We start from the raw sequence: 21,353 nt of genomic DNA on the forward strand, positions 1-21,353 counted from the left end.
TCTAGTTAATGTCTACTAGATATACATCCTTGGCTGAAAAAGGAGACCCTCACCTTAGTGTCGCTTCTCTCAAACAGATTACCTTAATCAGTTATATGACTCTTTACCCCGAAATGTTTATTCAACCTAGTACATGTCAATGAAATTAAATTACATTGTAAAAAAAATGTCGACATAGATTCAACAAGATATATATAACAAAATATTCAGTTTTAGAAAAAAACTAAACAAAAACAAAACTATTAGGGACCAACTAATTTACAACCGGTTTAAAATTGTTTGTTTGGTTTTATCTTTAATTTCTTATTTAGAACAACATAATGCAAACATTTTATAAACAGAATTTTTGCTTGTATCGTTTTCTTCTATTGCTTACAAATTTCATTTTTGTACTCCAACACAATTTTGCAAGTATTTTACTGTTGTTTCTAACAGAGACATATATACGTGTATATATGTCTCTGTTTCTAATTTTAAAGTAATATTTTAATCATCGCGGCTAAAATTTCTGACTGTATTTTACCTTTAAATAATTATAGTTATCATAGTAAAAGAACCCTCATTGTATTTTGTTTGAACGATGAGGTGCAAAAATATGAAGAGTAAAGAATAATGAACAAACAAGTATAAAGAATAGAGAAAAATTACAAAATTAATGTATATATACAACTCGTCTAAACATCAACCCAACAATGTTTGATCGGTAAATTTGCTTTCGCAAATTTTTGGTTCTTCCCTCGCCGGGATTCGAACCCATGCTACTGTGATATCGTGACACCAAATCGCCTGCACTGCAGCCGTCCCGCTATATATATATATATATATATATATATATATCAGTCTAAAGATTTGCACAACGGTACTGATATAAGATGTTATGATACGAAAATGTTGTTATTAAATCGTGTTGACAAATATTTCGGCTCAACAAATGGCCTTCTTCAAGTGTCACAAGTTTTAACTATATTGATACATAATGTATAAGGTGTAAAAATAGATCAGTAATAATACAGGTAAGTTTTGGTCGATTGATTTTAATCCAAAATCCTGAATATCATAATATAAACAAAACACTATTATAATTCAATATACTTGACTGTGTATATTAACAATAAAAATGAGTGAAAAACAAAACTGTTAGTATTTCTTATTGATGCCGTTTGGATGATGTACATTAAGTTCCTTTATCCATATATATATATATATATATAACTAAAAAATTACAGAAAAGAAGGACCCAACATCAAGACATTCATGTATGGGATTTCCTGTTAATCGTTAATCAGGAACCGATTCGTTTGTGATAAGTTTAATTCCTTTCATAGATAAGTAGTAGTACACGGCTGTCGGTAGCTATACTCTTACGGAACACTCGAGTTCTCGAATGTATGGGTTTGTGATATATTGTACTTATTCTAAAACAAAATATGGGTTTGTATATTTTTCCGTCGTTTTTTTTTTTGCCATGGCTGGTTTTGTTTTTCTCCAAACTAGTTTGGTTTTTTTTTCTCGACTTTTTGATATCTTCTATAACTTTTTGTATCCTAAGAGTTGACATTTGTATAAGGTGAATTGACACCGTATATATAAAGGAGTTACAGAAAAGGAGAACAGTTAAATCTCCGTTACTTTGAGATGTGTGTCCAGAGTGCAACTTCATGATAAAATTTACTTATTAAACGGTTGTCCTAGTATATATTATATTGTTATCATCACATTAACAATCATTTTGACTGCATTACTTAGTTTATATCCTTTGGCTGTTTTAAGATTATAAATACATTATTTTCGATAAAAGGTAAAATATTATGTAGTTCAGACTGCATGTCGAATGCAATTATTTACTTATGACGTTCATCTTCTTCACCTTGTAATGTGTCAGAGTTCAGCGTGGTTCGATCATCCGTAGTACTGTACCTTCTCAATGTTCTGATTGATGTCATATGAACATTTTACCTGAAAGTCGCTAAATATCAAAAAGTCTGAGCATGGCTGTCAATGTACCAGGACTTATTGCTGTTATTATTTTTTATGTACTAATATTAGTGATTGGTCTATGGGCCGCACGAAAAACAAAAGGGAAAGACAATGAAGATATGATGCTGGCCGGGAGAAATATTGGTATGACAGTTGGCATTTTCACTATGACAGGTAAGCATGGAACTACAAGAAAGCGTTCTATTATAGTTTAAACATATTTTATTATTTATGTCGGAGCCTTTTATAGCCAAGCATATGGTATGGGTTTTTCCCATTGTTGAAGGCCACATGGTTGCCTTCCATTGCTTACAAGCACTTCATTTGAACTTTGGTGGATAGTTGTCTCATCGGCAATCATGCAACATATATTTATTTTTATAATTATAGGATTATAAAAACTTAACACCATCCTTTCCAAATAATTACAATTCACAAAATTAAAGAAGAAATCAATTAATATAAATAAGTACAATATTGAAAAAATACACACTAAACATGTTAACATTTTTGAACAATAACAGTTGAGTACTAGTACAGTTCTAGATATAGCAATTTTAATCAACGATCGTTTTGCATGGCGTATAATTACATAACCATGCATATTTCTTTTTTAAGGTTTGTGTTTTGATCAACCATAATTTCGTCTGTTCTAAATAAAATATGTTCTTCCTCTAACCATATCTCTTTTTTTGTATTTTCTAATATCGTCTTGATCTTTTCAGAATAATTTATGATTATAAATTTGTCAGTGAGTTTAAGCAAAGGTTAAGATAATTGGGAATAATTATTATAGTACAAAAAGCAACGGAATTGAAATGTTCAAAATATTTCCGAAAATATCGAGTACATTCCCTGTTTTGAGTCTATTCACCAAGATCAAAAGGAAATACACTCTAACATGTAGATCTAGAACTAGAATGGGGATAGAAAAAAACAATATGGTATTAAAAAATGCTATATTGAATATTCTTGAAGGATGTATGGTGACCTATTTTAAATGGTTAACTTCTTTGCCATTTGGTCTTTGGTGGAGAATTGTCTCATTGGCAATCATATCAAATCTTCTTATTTTCATAAAACACACAACTGAGGAATTATTATAGAATAACAATATATTAATTAGGCATTTTATGCATTGTCTTTGTAATATATGAAAAAATATAGATTATGCATTATATTCATCGGATAATTTAACCAGCTATGATTTATAAAATAATTATCACCAATAAAGGTTTGTTTTGGAATGAGTAGGCGACGTTTTGTTTTGTAATACAGTTATGAGGGAATGAACCCTGAAAAATGCAGACCCGCGGATCAGTGGATTGAAAGTAAATGAAAATCTCACAATGCCCTGGATAAACTATAATTATTTCTATTTTTAAACTTTTATCCAAATGATGTTTTGGTTAAAATTTACATGATGTCGGTGCAAAACTATAATTCATATCCGTTTTTGAAAGATCATGCAAATACCTTTTGAATAGTAATATCTAATTAAGTTATATCGATGTACTTTTATAGATGCATATAATCTGTATACTGTGCATCTGTAAAGATGTATATAAAATGCACATTCAGTTTATATCCATTTTACAGATATACAGTTCATACGAATCTTAACAGATTTACAGTTTATATTATGCATCTCAACATGTACAGTTCATACGCATTTCAACAGATGTACAACTCAAACGCATCTTAAACAGATATATCATGTCCTCGAGGGGTATTTGCGAAAAATACCAGTCAAGAGAATGTTAAATTTCGCGAGCCGTAAGGCGAGGGAAATTCATTCTCAAGACTGGTATTTTTCGCAAATACCTAGCACTTACTAGTGCTTCTGTACTGATAATGTTTGAATGGATGCATCTTGTTTGTAAATCATCGTCAGTTCAAAAGGTCATAATTGTCCCTAATATTTTTTTAACTGTGCATTTGCATTCAGATACTCTCGCAGATCAAATTTATTCGTTTATAATTAATGTACGTTTTTTGATAGAGTTAATCCTGCCAATTGATATTTTACCGTGTGTTTTTTATGTTATGATGTTATGCTATTGTTTCAGAAAAAGGGAGAAGGTGTTGATCCATTAAAACGTTAAATCCCGCTGCAAATGTAAGTCAGGAATCTGATGTACAGTAGTTGTCGTTTGTTTATGTAATTTATACGTGTTTCTCGTTTCTCGTTTTTTTAAATTTTATATTGATTAGACGGTTGGTTTTCCCGTTTGAATGGTTTTACACTAGTAATATTTGGGGCCCTTTATAGCTTGTTGTTCGGTGTGAGCCAAGGCTCCGTGTTGAAGGTCGTACATTGACCTATAATTGTTTACCTTTTTCTTAGTTTTTATTTGGATGGAGAGTAGTCTCATTGGCACTCACAGTACATCTTCCTATATCTATAAGAAATCTAGGGCTATCGATGAAACCTAATCAAGTTAAGTCGGCTTTGTTTGCAGCAATGGTGTTTAGGTATTGGTATGCTTTGCTACTTAGCATTTTTAACTATAACTTTTTGTTCACGGTTTACAGTTGTTCATTTACTGAATGGTACGAAAGATAGACAAAGTCAAAATGTAAAAATATATGTCCGTGTAAGGGAGATACTTGCATGAGATCAACGGTTGGAACACACAACACTACACAACACTTATAACTGATCAAAACGATCCTGCTGAATCCCAGAGTTACATTAAGATACATCTGTACCGCCCGTTGAAGGATACGCTGTTCCTTCTTTAGTAGTGAGACCCGTCTTGTTGCCAATGGCAATATCAATCATATACGTTAAATAAGATAATGCATGTTGGCAAATGTCTTGAAAAACCATAACACATTGATATAATTAATAAAACAAAAAATAAATTATACCGAACTAGATACAGTAATAATAAAGTATGATAACTGATTAAGTGCGTGTGCCCAATGTGATAACCAGACACAGACCAGTCTCAAGGGCGTGTTTCTCAACGCAGAACTCATCAACTAGTGAATTTACCACTGGCGACTTTAGGATGCCAAAAATATCGATTGTCCTCGGGTTGTTTATCTTAAAGACAGAACTATTGTTAAAGAAACTGTCCTAAGAGTTTAATTTACTGTTTATATTTTACATGTATAGCTACCTGGGTTGGCGGAGGATTTATAAATGGATCGGCGGAGGCTGTATATGTAAGTGGTTTGGTGTGGTGTCAAGCTCCTTTTGGATATGCAGCCAGCATGTGGTTCGGTAGGTTGATGTGGTTTTATTTTTTAATTCTTATTGCATTCATTAGTCATTAAACTAGAAAAAAAAATAAGATTGTTTGTACTGATAATTTTTCACACAAAAGTTATTCGTAGCAAGACTTTCAATATTTACCAAATTCAAGATATCAATGTGGATACTTTAAGGATCGGACAATATCACTGCCGATATTTAAACATATAACCAAAAAAATGTTTATCTAAATATACAATTTCTTAATGATAATACGACATTGAATAAAAGTCCGAAGAAAAATGTGTTCAGTTTTTGCAATTCTCAACCCGAACAGTTGTGAGTCATTTTGCTCGCACCAAAGTTTTGCACGCACTATGGGGTGAAGCTATTGGTTTCATACGATATTCATGTCATTATGAAAATCATATCATAGATTCTTATTGGTTGCCTTATAATGTTGAAAGAGTCTACATGTATTAAAGAAAATGGGATATATATTTGAGAGCATATTCTGTACAAGCAAAAATTCAAAATTGGAACATTTATTATTTTAATACATATGCATTCGATTATGTCACCACTCTTAACCTGAAACGATTTCATGCATTGCGGAGAGTTTCAAAACTTCAGAATTAAGGGTTCAGTATGTCGGTTAAATCATAACCGTCTAGGTCTGATGACTAAGTTTTTGTTACATGTATTTGCTATTGAATAGTTCATTTTTTTACCGTTTAGTTTAGCCTAATTCAAAGCCTTCAACGAGCCTTTTCCATCAAACACTTTTAAAGACTTGACGGGCTTATTTGTTTACTGGTGCATGTACAATTTATTCTAGTTTAATGACAGTTTTTATCTATATGGATTTGTTTATCAAACTGACAGTGTGACAAAACTGTTGAATGATGACGAGAAATAATAGTACATTTGATTTACTACTAATTTGAATATACATGTAATTTAAAAAACATAATAATTCGTATATGTAATTGCATTACTGTGACAAAAGAAATATAAAAACAGAAACAACAACATTGAAATGCTGTGCTTGAAATAAATAACAACAGACCTAATATTTTTTTATATGTAGCTACAAAATCGCACACGAATATCATAAATTTAAAGTTAAATCCTAAATATGCACTCATTACAACAGTACACTAGCGTTGTGGGCGTGGACCTTCTTTTTACTCGATTTTTTATGGAGGGGGGGGGGGGGGCAAATATGTTAAGATTATTATAACATATTTAGGGACAACATTAAAAGTTCAATGTAGGATAAAAAAACTTAATTCACATAGTTTTTTCACTAACCCCCCCCCCCCCCCCCCCACCCTCTTGATTTACCCATATGGATATAGGTAAAATCGATTTTGGATTAACAAAACTTGCAGCAATGTTGACCCCCCATCCCCAAACTATTTGATTTAAGTTTTTTTTTTATCCTACATCGATCTTTTGATATCGTTCCTTATGGTATGATGTTCTGCTAGAGTGTCCTGATTTCCTAATTAATACTTTTGTGATCTTCAGTTTTGTCCACAGGATATTTGGGCTATTATGCCCTGTCTAAGCAACCCATTAAATTGCAGGATAAGCTGGAATATTTTACTCCAGTATAATATATCATCGTCTCTATTTACTGTTTGCAATGTCGCATATGAGACGTATATTTGTCATGTTAAACGTTCACTGATAAACGTGCAAAACCCATGCAAGTGGTGAATTGAACATATAGTTTACACGAGATGGAAAGGTTTTTGCTTATTTAATTTGAAGTACAAATGTAAATCATTATTATTTATCCAAACAGGTGGATATTTCTTCGCAAAGAGGATGCGTACCTTAGGATATGTTACAATGTTGGACCCGTTGCAACAAAAATACGGGAAAAAGATGGGAGCTTTACTTTACATTCCTCCATTGTCTGGTGATATATTCTGGTCTGGAGCAATACTTGGTGCCCTTGGTAAGTTTTCTTATATATGTTTTTAAAGGACACAACAGCAGTATTGCCGATTCTAATAATTATTTATATCAGTGAAAACAAAAAAAGTTAAAGTACACAAAAAGTACAAACATAAATTCAGCATAAGTACTAGCCTTAACATTTAGCACACTAAACGCGCGTTTCTTCTACAGAAGACTCATCAGTTAAGGTTGAATGAACGAGTTTAATATCAAAATGACATCCGAATATAAAGAGCATTGCAACTAAGGACCCAAAAATCAATGTATTAAGTAATAACAACTAACCTTCCATACAGCAAGGACAACAACATAATGACTTTTTTAAAGGATACCAGTGAATACTTTTTACGAATTTGTGAAATGATATTATCATACACGTAGTATACCTATGTTCAGAAATAAGACATTACTTTGGAAACGAAAAACCAGATCTATATTTAACTGAATACTGAGTTTGATCAGGTGTATTGAAGGGTAAACATCATTTGCGGAAAATGCATCACCATATATGAATATTTCTGGACAATAAAAATGCCTAGTTGGCTGGAGGGGAACACAGTTATTTTTATTGTACTATCGTATGTTTGTTGTAATATTAGGCCAACTAATTGAACAAATATGCTGTCAATTAAAACAAAAACAGCATTATTATCTGCTTAATTAATATTTGGTGTAGCAGAGATTCTTCACCAATTTAGATAATTACTATCTTGACACCAGTGTTATTTAAAAAAAAGTATCATTATTTAATGAGAAGTTTCAAATTGTAGGTACAACTCTTTCAGTAATTATAGACCTTGATTATAACACGGCTGTTATAATATCCGCCGGTGTAGCTGTGTTTTATACCTTGTTTGGAGGGTTATACTCTGTAGCGTATACAGATGTCATACAACTGTTATGTATTTTTGTGGGTCTTGTAAGTATATAACGTCCATCTTTGTATTGCAAGAAAATAAGTCCTGAAATATACACTTTACCAAAGAAGACTTCAAAATACTAGCACAGACAATAACATGGACAAAATAACAACACAAACAAATTGAAGACTTGTTGGTGACCTTCTGCTGTTGTTTTTTTCTATGGTCGGGTTGTTGTCTCTTTGGCACATTCCCCATTTCCATTCTTAATTTTATAAGATAACACCAAACATTTTCAACCACAAGACTAAACTACACGATTTTAAATGAAAAAATAATCACACTCCAACACCAAAAAAAAAAAAAAAAACAACTCTAAAGACATTGCTTACAAAGCAAATTAGGCGGAATTGAAGATTTCCAAGGCAAAACTCCTATTAAAAGTCGGAACCAAGATAGATATATAGAAACAATAGCCAAATGTAATATCACGCGTCAAGTTCCTCTGTTGACGTCAGCACAACACAAAATTATAATACTGTAAACCAACTATTTTCGCGAGCGATTTATTTTCGCGACTTATGCGAGGAGAAAAATAACGCGAATATATATCGTAGCGAATATGTCAAACTTGGATCTTTCCTTATTAAACTTCATCAAGTAAATCAGAAAATCGCGAAATTAGGTAGCCGCGAAGTGGTCAAGAAAGGGTAAAACGCGGAATAAAATATTCGCGAAAATAAGTTGGTTTACAGTAAACAAATAGTTGTGCTATTCGTAATGACAATGTATCAATAGCATAACATATCTTTTCCTATTTTGTTCGTTAAAAATAACCTTACTTTTACATACTTTGTTAGAGCTTATTTTCTCTATTACTTAAGCATGGTTTTATTGTGCTGGCTGGGAAGGTTGAAAATAAATCTGTTTATACTTTCAGTGGTTGACAGTACCATTTGCAATGACTCATGATGCAGTAACAGACATATCAGTCAACTATACAACAGTTTGGATAAAAGATCTTGATCCAAGATATTCTGGACAATATATTGATTCGTTCCTGCTTCTTATCCTAGGAGGAGTGGGTTGGCAGGTAAAACCAAATTTCAACAAATAAAGTGTGTTTTCCAAGCAACGATAGGCTGTATGACAATCATATTTCATTAATGCACTGAAAAAGAAATGAAAGACACAAATGGACAGTCAAACTCGTCACTGATGAGTCTTATGTAGACGAAACGCGCGTTTGACGTACTAAATTATAATCCTGGTACCTTTGATAAACTATCATAAGTCGTATATACATTTTGTAAACTGATAATATCATGACTGAAAAAAATCAGCAGTACATACATGTATATACAACACAATATAAAATAAAATGAAGACAAATATGTCGTGTTGTATAAATTTATGATTCTATAGTTTTTTTTCAAACGTCTGTGTACAAGCTTATAAAATAATAGTTACTGTACTTTGCTGAACACCTAAATTCATGGTTCAACATACGAAATCGACGAAAAATTGGTATACAATGAATGAACACGTTCAGATCTATATTGAACTATTAGAAGCACAATCAGTATTAGTACAAATCAAGACAATATTTAAAACTACAATGTTAGATTGATTACCTATACTAACAAGAATATTAAGTTAATTCAATGGACTTGAGAATGTACAAGTTTTTGAAATATTCATCTCTTACTAATGTTATATTTTCAATTCATTGTTAAACCCTATATTTCATAAGTTATTAGAAAATAATATTTATTTTTCTTAAATAATTTACTATCTAATTTTCACGTTTCAGGTATATTTTCAAAGAGTTTTTTCTGCAAAAACGTCACGTATTGCAGAATTGTTGTCGTACGCTGCAGGGTTTGGTTGTATCTTTTTGACAATTCCAGCCGTTCTGATTGGTGCTATTGCAGCTAATACAAGTAAGTCAAGTTGATAATGTTGCTGGTATTTCATACAACAAAATATTTGTTTCGAATTCCTTACCCTTATGTCAAAATATGATACTCAAACTAAGTAGTTATCGTTTGTGTTATATTCCTGCTCTCTCCCAAGCCTGAGTTAACAAACTGATATGTGCATTTTCAAAATAAAGCACAATACGTTTCTATATAACACGTCTGTTTTACGACCCGGTATTTTCTTTATAGTATACGACAATGCTTTGAGATGTTCACTTTAGATCAAAGATCGTAACTATGCTGGCTACTTGTGTTTATTTCCAGAGAAACATTTCGGTTTAATAATTTTTTTTAATTGTAAGGATTGTTGAATTTATTTTCAACTTGTCTTATTATAGTATCGCCGAGTAAGGCTTTTGATACGATGTGTTCAAATATGTTCAAAAGGTTTGGCCCAAATTTCTCAATCAAGCATTTTCAAATTGAATTAAACAAGAATGTGTCCAAAGTACACAGATGCCCCACTCGCACTATCCTTTTCCATGTCCCATGGACCGTGAAATTGGGTAATTATCTAATTTGGCATTAAAATTAGAAAGATCATATCATAAGCAACAAGTGTACTAAGTTTCATGTTGATTGGACTTCAGCTTCATCAAAAACTACCTTGACCAAAAACTTTAACCTGAAACTCCCACTTTCATTTTCTATGTTCAGTGGACCGTGAAATTGGGGTCAAAAGTCTAATTTGGCTTAAAAATTAGAAAGATCATCTCATAAGCAACAAGTGTACTAAGTTTCAAGTTGATTGGACTTCAGCTTCATCAAAAACTACCTTGACCAAAAACTTTAACCTGGACGGACGAACGGAACCACAGACGGACGGACGGACGGACCCATGGAGCCACAGACCAGAAAACATAATGCCCTTATGCTATCGTAGGTGGGGCATAAAAATTAAGACGCTATCGATCGACCTTTTAAAATTATTTTGTTTATCAACACATTCGTACAGTGGAACCAGGAAGTTGTGTCGACTGAATTTAATTCACTTTAATTTAATCACAACTGAGCTTTCTTCAATGGATATCATGCAGATTTATAACTTAATAGAATATGATTTGTACTGTCTTTATTTAAGATTGGAATGAAACAGGATACTACAAGGCCACAGACTATCGTTTACCAGATGGCGATGAAAGATATACATTGCCTTTGGTAATGCAGTACCTTTGCCCAACAGCTGTTTCCTTTTTTGGGTTAGGAGCTGTTGCGGCAGCAGTCATGTCGTCTGCTGATTCATCTGTATTGTCTGCTAGTGGGATGTTTTCCAGAAATATATACGGTGCCGTTATACGACCAAAAGTAAGCAGATATATTTCCTTGTTATTTTTTGTACGTTCACTAGGTAAAATGAATTATGGCAAGGTAAAATTCGAAATACAGTTATCTCAGATTGCCCTTATCACGAAATGCTTGTAAAATAATGATCAATACCAAAACAATCTAATAGAATTTGTATATTACACATTTGTACAATAGCAATTTTAGGCACATATGTTTAGCATTCAATGGCAATATCTTAATTGTGTTCATGAATTGATATCAAGAGACCTTCAGCGGGACAATAAAGTTCCTGGCTAAGTTCAACACATTTAAACATTAAAAAGAAATTATACAAGGGTTTCAAATAATTCTGTAAGGCATTTATGATACTAGTAGCATAAAATGCCATTACCTTAATTGTCTTGATAAAATGAAAAACACAAATCAAAAGCCTTCCAGCGGGTTCAGAAAGTTCATGGACAAGTGAAAAGCGATGACTAAAATTAAAAGAATATCTTCATACTTCAATGGTACACATATTCCTTATGGTTATTTGCCAAAATGAAATGTCTGATTCTATCTTGCTAGAACTATTTATTATAAATTTCAAACTTGAAACCTTTTTAGATCCCAATAAAAGATACCAGTATTTTGTTTAGTGTTGTAGGCTATATAAAGCAATACATCCAATTGCGAAAATCAGTTCCACTTTCGGTAAATGTTCTATATACTTATGTATAATATATATATATTATCGATATTAACTTGACTTGTTTAGGACTTTTGTCTGGTGTTGTATATTTGTTGTGTATATCATGTTTCCATTTTCACCCGTCCAGGTTTTACTGTTTGCAATAAAGTTAAATAGTAATCGAAAGTGACCCTGTGGAATGGCAGTCACAATCACAAATTATGTTGACATTATGCGCGGATCCAGGGTTTAAAGCACATGCATAAGTTCTGGCGCAATCGAAGAAATTTCGAAAACAGTTTTTGACGTGTATAAATAAACAAATTTCTGGGGTGAGGTGTCCTGGAGCGCTGGATTAAATACAAAAAGCGTAACTATCTTTATTATTTTATTTTGTATGATTTTATATTAAGAGTTGGAAAAATAAAGACCATCATGATAAATGCGTCAGTGCAAACAAAATGCATCTCGGAGATAATCATAATTGCTTAAGATCGACCCAAATAGCCAAACAAAAAAAACTTTGGAAACAAACACAATCAACAAATAAGATTATTAACACCGAAACAGTCCTAAATAGGAAAGTAAAACATTTTAAACTCAAATTTGCCTGATGAAGTTGCAATCTTAGTTTTAGTACTGTTAGAAAATAAACGGGAAATATACAATTATTTTAGGAAATCATACCAATACCAAAGTACAGATATTGGGGTAGTTTTAAAACGTCCAGAATTCACATCGTTGTAAAATAATTGATTTTAAAACTTGAAAATAAAAAACTTCATATGTTAATCCGAACTCATAAACTGTTGACATACAAAAATGTATAATTTGACAAAGTCAATTTCAATTCTTGGTGCTAAGTCATCCAAATAGACTGATTCAAAGTCTTAGTTGTATAAAGGGTTACTTGTTATTAAAGAAAAGTGTATACACCATGAATTTGCGATTACTCATATGTACATTTGTTTAATACCTAAAACAATATCTTTTATTAAGGCTACAATAGTTACAATAGTTCAAAAATCAATAAATCTAGGTTTCTAAGGGAATAGCATAAACCACAAAAGTAAAATCACAAAAATACTGAACTCAGAGGAAAATCAATTCGGAAAGTCCATAATCACATGGCAAAATCAAATAACAAAACGCATCAAAAACGAATGGACAAGAACTGTCATATTCCTGACTTGGTACAGGCATTTTCAAATGTAGAAAATGGTGGATTGAACCTGGTTTTATAGCTAGCTAAACCTCTCACTTGTATGACAGTCGTATCACATTCCATTATATTGTCACCGATGCTTGAACAAAACAAACACAGAATAGTTAAAAATGTCAAAAATAGGGGTACAGCAGTCAACATTGTGTTATCATATTAATCACTATAAAAACAACAAATGTAACGAAGAAGCACACATCAAATTAACATCCTCATTTTGATTATATTATACGATTTTATTTGTCTATGTAAAATGCACCTATCAAGGAAGGAGGGTTTTGAGTACCAGTGTAAAATTGCGCTCAAAACTGAACATTTGAAAGCCAAGAAAGTATACGAACTGAAACAGTCGACGAAATATATTACCAAATATGACCTAACATTATAGCTAAATCAATTTACGGTAAATTTTGTCCTATAGGTAATTGGAACCTTTGTTTCTATATAACTTTTAAAATTTATTAACGGATAGATAGATTTGATAAGTATAGATAGATTCTCATAACCCATGTAATTTCCATAAGGTACTTTTAAAGTATAACTCTATAATTTATTAACAACGATTCTTTGAAATGCCTACATTAAGGGAGAATGCTATTTATTAACATCACGATTTTTTCGAATGGCTACAAATAAAACGAAATGCAATTAATGCTATTTCTTGAGTAATAGGACAGAACAGATAACAATTAATACTCAGTAAACATATCATAATCTAGAATATGACACAGTTACTAAATCTACAGATCGGACGACTTTAATTGTACGTCAAGATCTAAGACAACCAAAACATGTCGACAGTAAAATTATTATTTAAAGCGCAAGGCGTGCCGAGCTTTTGAAATAATAAAATTTTAGCTGTTGAGAGTGGCGAAATATCGTAATACAAGAGTAATAGTGGGGGAATCTGTTTCTTTAATGATTTGTATCCTTGCTCTCAAAGATGTGAAAAAAATTGTGTACTTTTTATGTGATGTCATCAGACATGGTCGCCTTTTTTCATGACGTCACGATAGGAAAACTCAGAAGAAAGCAAGAAAATTTAACATCATAATTAACTTTCGATCAATCATTTGCCAAAAACTGATTTTTCACTAGTGAAGTGAAATATTTTACTCACACCGACCAAGAAATGTGAAAGTAGCGCTAAAACAAGAAAAAGTTGGTATACACACCGATACATCGTTTCAGTCAACCATTGTAGGAATGACTATAATATTTTTTTCTGTCTATGAAGAAATAACATAAAAAATGTGGTGCACACTGAATAACCAGCGTAGCGTATTATTTAAGAGTTACATGACAAAATTATGTCTATGAGCTGAAAGACAAAACACTGTCAGCCAATCAGAAGACGCGTTACACCAAAAAGTAAAGTATGGTGATTGTGACTATTAATGGCCGCCATGACTAAAATAGAACATGGGGGTATAAATGATTTGTGGGCATTTAAAAAAATTACTCTCCAAGAGAAAAAATCTTTTAGGTTAAATATTGTTTCCTGTTCCAAGAGTTTTTTTTAAAGATGTAGAGGCTTTGAACAATTAAATAAAATGTGTGATTTTTCTTCAGGATACGTTAGTTAGTTACAAATTGCTGGACAAAGCGGCATAACTGAGATCTATATTGGTTCAAACTATATGCATTTTACTACTTCTGTCGTTGTTTTCGCCACTATTACAGTCATCACACATATACAAAAAGAAAAATTAGAAGCATTTATCAAAATAATTGATTTTTTATAAAAGAACAGAATGAAAAAATTAATAAAGTTAAAAACAACAATACATTTTTTATATCAATCTCATGCGTCCAAAGCGTTTTTCTTGAATTACCTTAACCAGGAACGCTCAAAGCTGAACATTTGAAAGCCAAGAAAGTATACGAACTGAAACAGTCGACGAAATATATTACCAAATATGACCTAACATTATAGCTAAATCCATTTACGGTCAATTTTGTCCTATAGGTAATTGGAACCTTTGTTTCTATATAACTTTTAAAATTTATTAACGGATAGATAGATTTGATAAGTCATAAGGTACTTTTAAAGTATAACTCTATAATTTATTAACAACGATTCTTTGAAATGCCTACAGTAAGGGAGAATGCTATTTATTAACATCACGATTTTTTCTAATGGCTACAAATAAAGCGAAATGCAATTAATGCTATTTCTTGAGTAATAGGACAGAACAGATAACAATTAATACTAAGGATAGCTATGATTATATTTGTATTCTCTAATGATAATTGTGTATCATATTTCTATTTCAGGCTTCAGACAACGAAATTACATGGGTTATGAGAATAGCAATAGTTGGTATAGGATCATTAGCAACAATCATGGCAATTCAAGTGGGATCTATTTATGACTTGTTTGTGTTGTGTTCTGACTTTGTATATGTAATGTTGTTTCCTCAGTTGACATGCGTGATTTATTTTAGTGGTATGAACACATATGGTTCTCTTGCTGGTTATGTAATGGGACTATTTGTCCGATTAGCAGGGGGTGAAAAAACCCTAAGCATACCAACGATGATAAAGTTTCCATGGTACGACGAAACGGAAAATTCACAACTTTTCCCGTTTAAAACATTCTCTACGTTGACAACCTTCATCTTTATTTTTCTTGTTTCGTATTGCACGAACTATATTTTTGAAAAAGGACTTTTACCAGCCAAGTGTGACATTTTCAAATGTGTCGTCAATCTCGACGATAAAAAAGAGAAACTTGGGACAGTCTTTTCAAGTAATTCGTTGACTGCAATTGACAAGTCAAAGTGTCTTGCTGATGATAAAACGATAAAAACAGATTTAAACAAAGATTTATCAGAAAAACAAAACGGATTTATTTCAGTCGACGACGAAAAAAAATCTCTAGAGATGCATTACAGTAACACAAAATTATAATTTCATTTTTAGTTAAGACAACCTTGGAACTATAAGTCCTCAGAAATTCTGATTATTAAATCCATTTCTTTTTTTATTTTCATATTTACTTTTCTTATGGTATGTTATAAACTTTATTAAACTTTTTACATATTCTTTACTCTAACTTTGCTTATTTGTTTAATATAACTTGGTATGAAACTTATTAGAGGTGTTGCACGATGACATTTGAATTGGTGCAATATTTGGGAATTTAATATTACAATTAACAGCAACAAGGTGTTTTTGTGAACGCACACAGGTTGAAGTATTATTTTAGCACTGAGTCGAAATCGCTGCCGATGAGCTGTTAGTCTGCGAGGGTATTATTTTTTCTATTGCTTTTGCCAAGAAGATTAATAACAAACATTTCTTGAATTTTCAGTTTTTCAGAATTTAGGAATAATTGAGAAACTAATTATAAAGTTCCGACTCCCTCAGGTAAAGTAAACCATTGGTTTTGGCTAATTGTCATTTAGCTTCTCCAATACAAAGCATCATTTACTGTATAAGTTTTGAATTTTATTACTTATAAAGAAGGTTTAAATCAAGAAAGGCGCGTCTGAAGCGTACTTTTTATATTTCTACCCTTCTCAAATAAGAATTTAAAAATAATTCTTTTCGACAGTTTTGTTTGATAAGTGAAATAGCCAGAATGTCCTCATCTGCGTATCCGTAATAAAGTCCTCTTCGTTTGCCCTATATGCTGTATACCTGTTTAAACTGTGCATAATTCTTTTTTTTAACATAATTCATAGTTACATGTATTTTAAATTAATTACTTCTAATCATGCCTATTGCTCCCAATCGTTACTAGAACTTTATTGGTATGAGTTATTGTATTGGTGAAATCTATGTGAAAAATTGTTCATTTGAAAACCTGTTTTGCAAATTTTGCAAATATGTTGATAGAATGTTCTTGTCCATCGATACCACATTTGTTATCCAGTCGTTTCTTTGGTTGATATAGTCCGTCGTCTAACTTGTCATGGTTATGTACTTAACATTTTAAAGTTCTGAATATGTTTATACATTTTTCATCACATTTTTATTTCGCCTGTGATAAGATTCGCATAATGTGAGAAATGGGGGTTACTATCCGTCGGCTGGAGCGTTAACTATTTGTATATATCTATGAGATCTTAGAAGACATGGATGCATTATACATTGCATACAGATGCCTTATGTTACGAAATTTAATACTGTCAGATGTTATTGGTCCTTTTTTGTCTCATTTGTATTGTTCATCAACAGCTTGACAAAAAGTCTACTCACTTTTCGTAATTGTATACCTATATTCGGTATATGGGAATTTTCCAAGGTCTATATTCTTGTCAAACAGTGCCCACCTGACATCAATGGTTACTTAATTTCATTGATCAGTGATTAAGTGTAAAATCATCGAGGTCAAATCCGTAACTTATATATATTATAAGCCATACTACAAATATATTTGGTGTATGGAATGGTTAAAAGTAGTGCATGTTGGGCTGGCAGGTTTTAAACAACCTTAATTGAACTTCATTGAACTATGTTATATTTTGTGCATCTTTCTATATCTCATATGCTATAGTTAATAGGCCCTTCATATTTGGGTATGGAATGATTTTAAGGGGCACATGAATGTCTGGCACATCTAACTTACCTGGACCTTATTTGCAGTAGTCAATGTGAAGTGTTTTTTAATTTTTATTCTAATACTTTAAGCAATAGATCAGCTTCATTTGGTGAATGGAACAATTGTTTTTTTAGTTATTATAAAAAAATATGCAATTATGAAACGATTGCATAGTTTACATGTTAACTGGCAGGGTTCATCCAAACTTGACCTCATTCTCATGGTTTATCCGGTTCAGGCATGTTTCTCAAAATCTTCTTACAATTGACGAAATTCATTTGATGAATGGTTAACTTATAATGTGTACATGTTTGTCTTGTATCGGACGGCCTGATCTGTCCTCCATCTCACTTCCATTGATCATTGCAAATGTTCGATTAATTTGTACTTGTAGTAAAACCTTCATATTATAAACTGTCAACACAAGTTCAATTACTATAAGATTAGCAGCTGAGACATTGCAGCGTGTTTACTTTAGACATTTGCCCAGTTCAGCTACCACTTTGTTCTTACAATTTGTTTTACATGTCTGATCGTTATTGCATTGATCTTGGTTTGTTGTGAGATTAACAATTGTACAGATTGAAACACATAAATAACTATATATAGGAGGATATGTGTCATCCATGTTATCCACAGATATGTTTTTTCAAACCATGACATTGTGATGGATTTCAGTACTTCCCTAAGACATCATCCATTTTATCAAACGCGTGGTTATTGGATGTACAAGATATTATATATAATTATGTTTCTTTCCAGGAAATGTATTATACCAAGTCAGGAACATGCCAGTTGTTTTCTATTAGTTTGATGTGTTTGATCTAAGGTTTTGCAATTTGATAAGGGACTTTCCGTTTTGAATTTTCTTTGGAGTTCGGTATTTTTATTTTATTTTACTTTTTGATACCTTTTGCTAAAAGATCACAAGAGATGCTCATAAAACATACAGACAACAGTTGAAGAGTAATTTCATTATCCTGATCCACGTACTTGAATGTTAGTTGTTAAATTTGTAGGAAAAAGGTAATCTGTACAAGCAGATAATTCTTAACAATTATTTGACAATTTTTAAACATCATAATTCTTAATTAAAAGAAATTATCCGCCATTGAAAGTTAAACAAATGGTTGATTTTAAAGCTTTTCACTGTGGGATTGAACAAATGTGTATTCTTTCTATAACAAGCACTAATAGTAGAAGAAAGCCTGAAATCAAGGCCCGTACAAATTTCACAGTCCCCAAGCGCTGGACATTCAACTATCGATTGACCCAAATGAACACTTACAAGCCGTCTTTAATCTTGTAGGTAACCAGTTCCTGGTGCACAAGTTGCACCCATTCAGTTGCTTATGTGATGGGTAACAAGTTTTTTCGTACCTTGACCGTTTAGATAAAAAGAAACATGATTTTCAACAGTATTATTTTTGTTTTAAATCCATTGATATTTTATTCTATTCTATATATTAAGGTTAAACTACACCATAACATAATTAATTGAATATGTCTCAATATTTAACCTCATGCCGCAATGTCAAATGGCACGTGTATTCAATAAGCATTTAAACGCAATTAAATGTAACATGTGTAATGCTACCTTTATAAAAAAATATGACAGTACTGCGCGAGTCTTTGGTTTCAGATTCATACCAACGACACAAAATCAATGTTATTGGTCCTGGAGTACGAACTGGCATACATACAAATCTTCCATGAGATAACAAATGGTATACATATAAGTTTTCCATAAAGTACAAAGTCGAGCAATCAATGAGACAGTTTTCACCAAGAAACAAAAACATGTTTATCTACCTTAAGATACGAAATGACATAAATATAAGCTTCCATGAGGTACAAAATGGTATAAATTTGTACATGTAGATATTCTAGAGGTGCAAAATGGTCAAGGAACGATATGGTGAGTGTACGAAATGAATTTTTCTAGAAGGACGAAATGAAGGGTACGAATGGTTAGGGTACACAATAACTATATATATATGATAATCAAAAATAAAACAATATAAACTAGACACCCTACCCCCAAAATATACCAAACTACAAAAGACATTAAATGTTTACTAATAGAAAATCAACTCCCGATTAAGTTTAGCCTGGAAGGTTTCTGTTGTACTATTAACAAAATTGAGAATGGAAATGAGGAATATGTCAAAGAGACAACAACCTGATCAAAGAGCAGACAACACATATTAATGTTATTATGTTATTTTTTGAAACATTTCGTCTTCAGTTTCCTTTTTTAACTTTTGACTGGAAGAAAACAAGCCTACAATAGACAAAGGAAAACAATTTGTGTTTAAAGTGTGTGATTAAAAATCAAAACTGTAATTGGCAATTGGACTATTTAAGGACGTTCAATTTAAACACAGCGTTGTTCAGAATAGTTTTGTTTCGATTAACGATTTTTATGAGATAGATTGAGACACTGTAGATTATCCAGCATTCAAGCATTCATATAAACTACCCAACTGTCCATTTAAATGAGCAAAGGTTTAAAACAACGATGAACATTTAATGATTAAGTAGTGATAAATGATGATAATTAGTTGATACAATGTATGTGAACAAAATTTATATGTATAAATAAAACATTATCCTTTCTCTGAAACCAGCTGACATGACTTAGATATTTCGTATTTATTTGTAATAGAGCATTTAGTGTAGATTTTCGGTATACCACCATCATTACAAAATAACAGTTAAACTGTCCCTCTGGCATATTTCGCCGCTCTTTTAAATCGATCTTGTTCTTTGCTAAAGTCTAAAGTTGAGGCAATTAATAGATAAGACTGTTTATTTCATTTAAAGGGGAACTAGCTGCGAGATATATAAAAAAAACCTAAATTATGATCATTTTGTGTTTAATCATCAATGAAAGTGAAATAGTGATATGATAACTCACTTTTAGTAGCCAGTATTGTTCAATTTTGTCAAAAACAAGCTAAGAATCATCGAATTGCAAGTAAATAATTCGACCTCATTGAATCCGTATACATGTGAACTTCGATTTAATCCCTTAGCTAGAGGTGGATAAGGCATGAATAGTTCGTGTAAAGTTATTTAAAGGAAAAGAATGTCAACTTTGAAGTGAAACAAAGGTAAATCATATCCACAAGAAATCATTCGTATACAGGTAAAAACGATGATTAACTATATTTTTAATCTATAAACTGAAATTCAACAGACATAGAAAAATCCAATTGCACGATATCGATATTTATTTATATCTGTATTTATGTTTATATCGTGCATATGGTCATCAGAGGTCGTCTGAGGTAAATTCGGCTAGACTACAATACACACGAAACAAGCTACATATGATTGAATCAACGAAGTAGATACAAATCTATTAAGAAAATTAGTCATCACGCGTATCAAGTCATGACACAAAGTACACATACGATCGTTACAAAATGAAGAACAAAAGAAAAGAATTGAATTAATTGTTTTTCTTTCTCTCAAACAAGCCAAATGGCAACAAATCACAGTTGGGTAGCACCGTTTTGAACACATTGAGATGGATAAGAAAATAAAAGGATTCAAATGTTGTGTTGGAATATCAAAATAGAGGAAACATTTAATCCATTTCTACACTCGTTTGATTTTCATACACTT

General features: G+C 31.8%; 1 protein-coding gene across 1 annotated transcript; it reads left to right on the forward strand.

Moving 5' to 3' along the window:
* Positions 1-1,840: 1,840 nt before the first annotated feature.
* LOC139512123 (high-affinity choline transporter 1-like) lies at positions 1,841-16,219 on the forward strand. Its single transcript, XM_071299516.1, has 8 exons — positions 1,841-2,151; positions 5,102-5,209; positions 6,993-7,148; positions 7,921-8,069; positions 8,951-9,103; positions 9,824-9,953; positions 11,074-11,297; positions 15,449-16,219. The coding sequence occupies exons 1-8, from the start codon at positions 1,989-1,991 to the stop codon at positions 16,082-16,084; spliced, it is 1,719 nt and encodes a 572-aa protein (XP_071155617.1). The 5' UTR covers positions 1,841-1,988; the 3' UTR covers positions 16,085-16,219.
* The last annotated feature ends 5,134 nt before the right edge of the window (positions 16,220-21,353 follow it).

The sequence above is a fragment of the Mytilus edulis genome, chromosome 2 (genome assembly GCF_963676685.1).
Source record: "Mytilus edulis chromosome 2, xbMytEdul2.2, whole genome shotgun sequence".
In the NCBI taxonomy this organism is placed as follows: domain Eukaryota; kingdom Metazoa; phylum Mollusca; class Bivalvia; order Mytilida; family Mytilidae; genus Mytilus; species Mytilus edulis.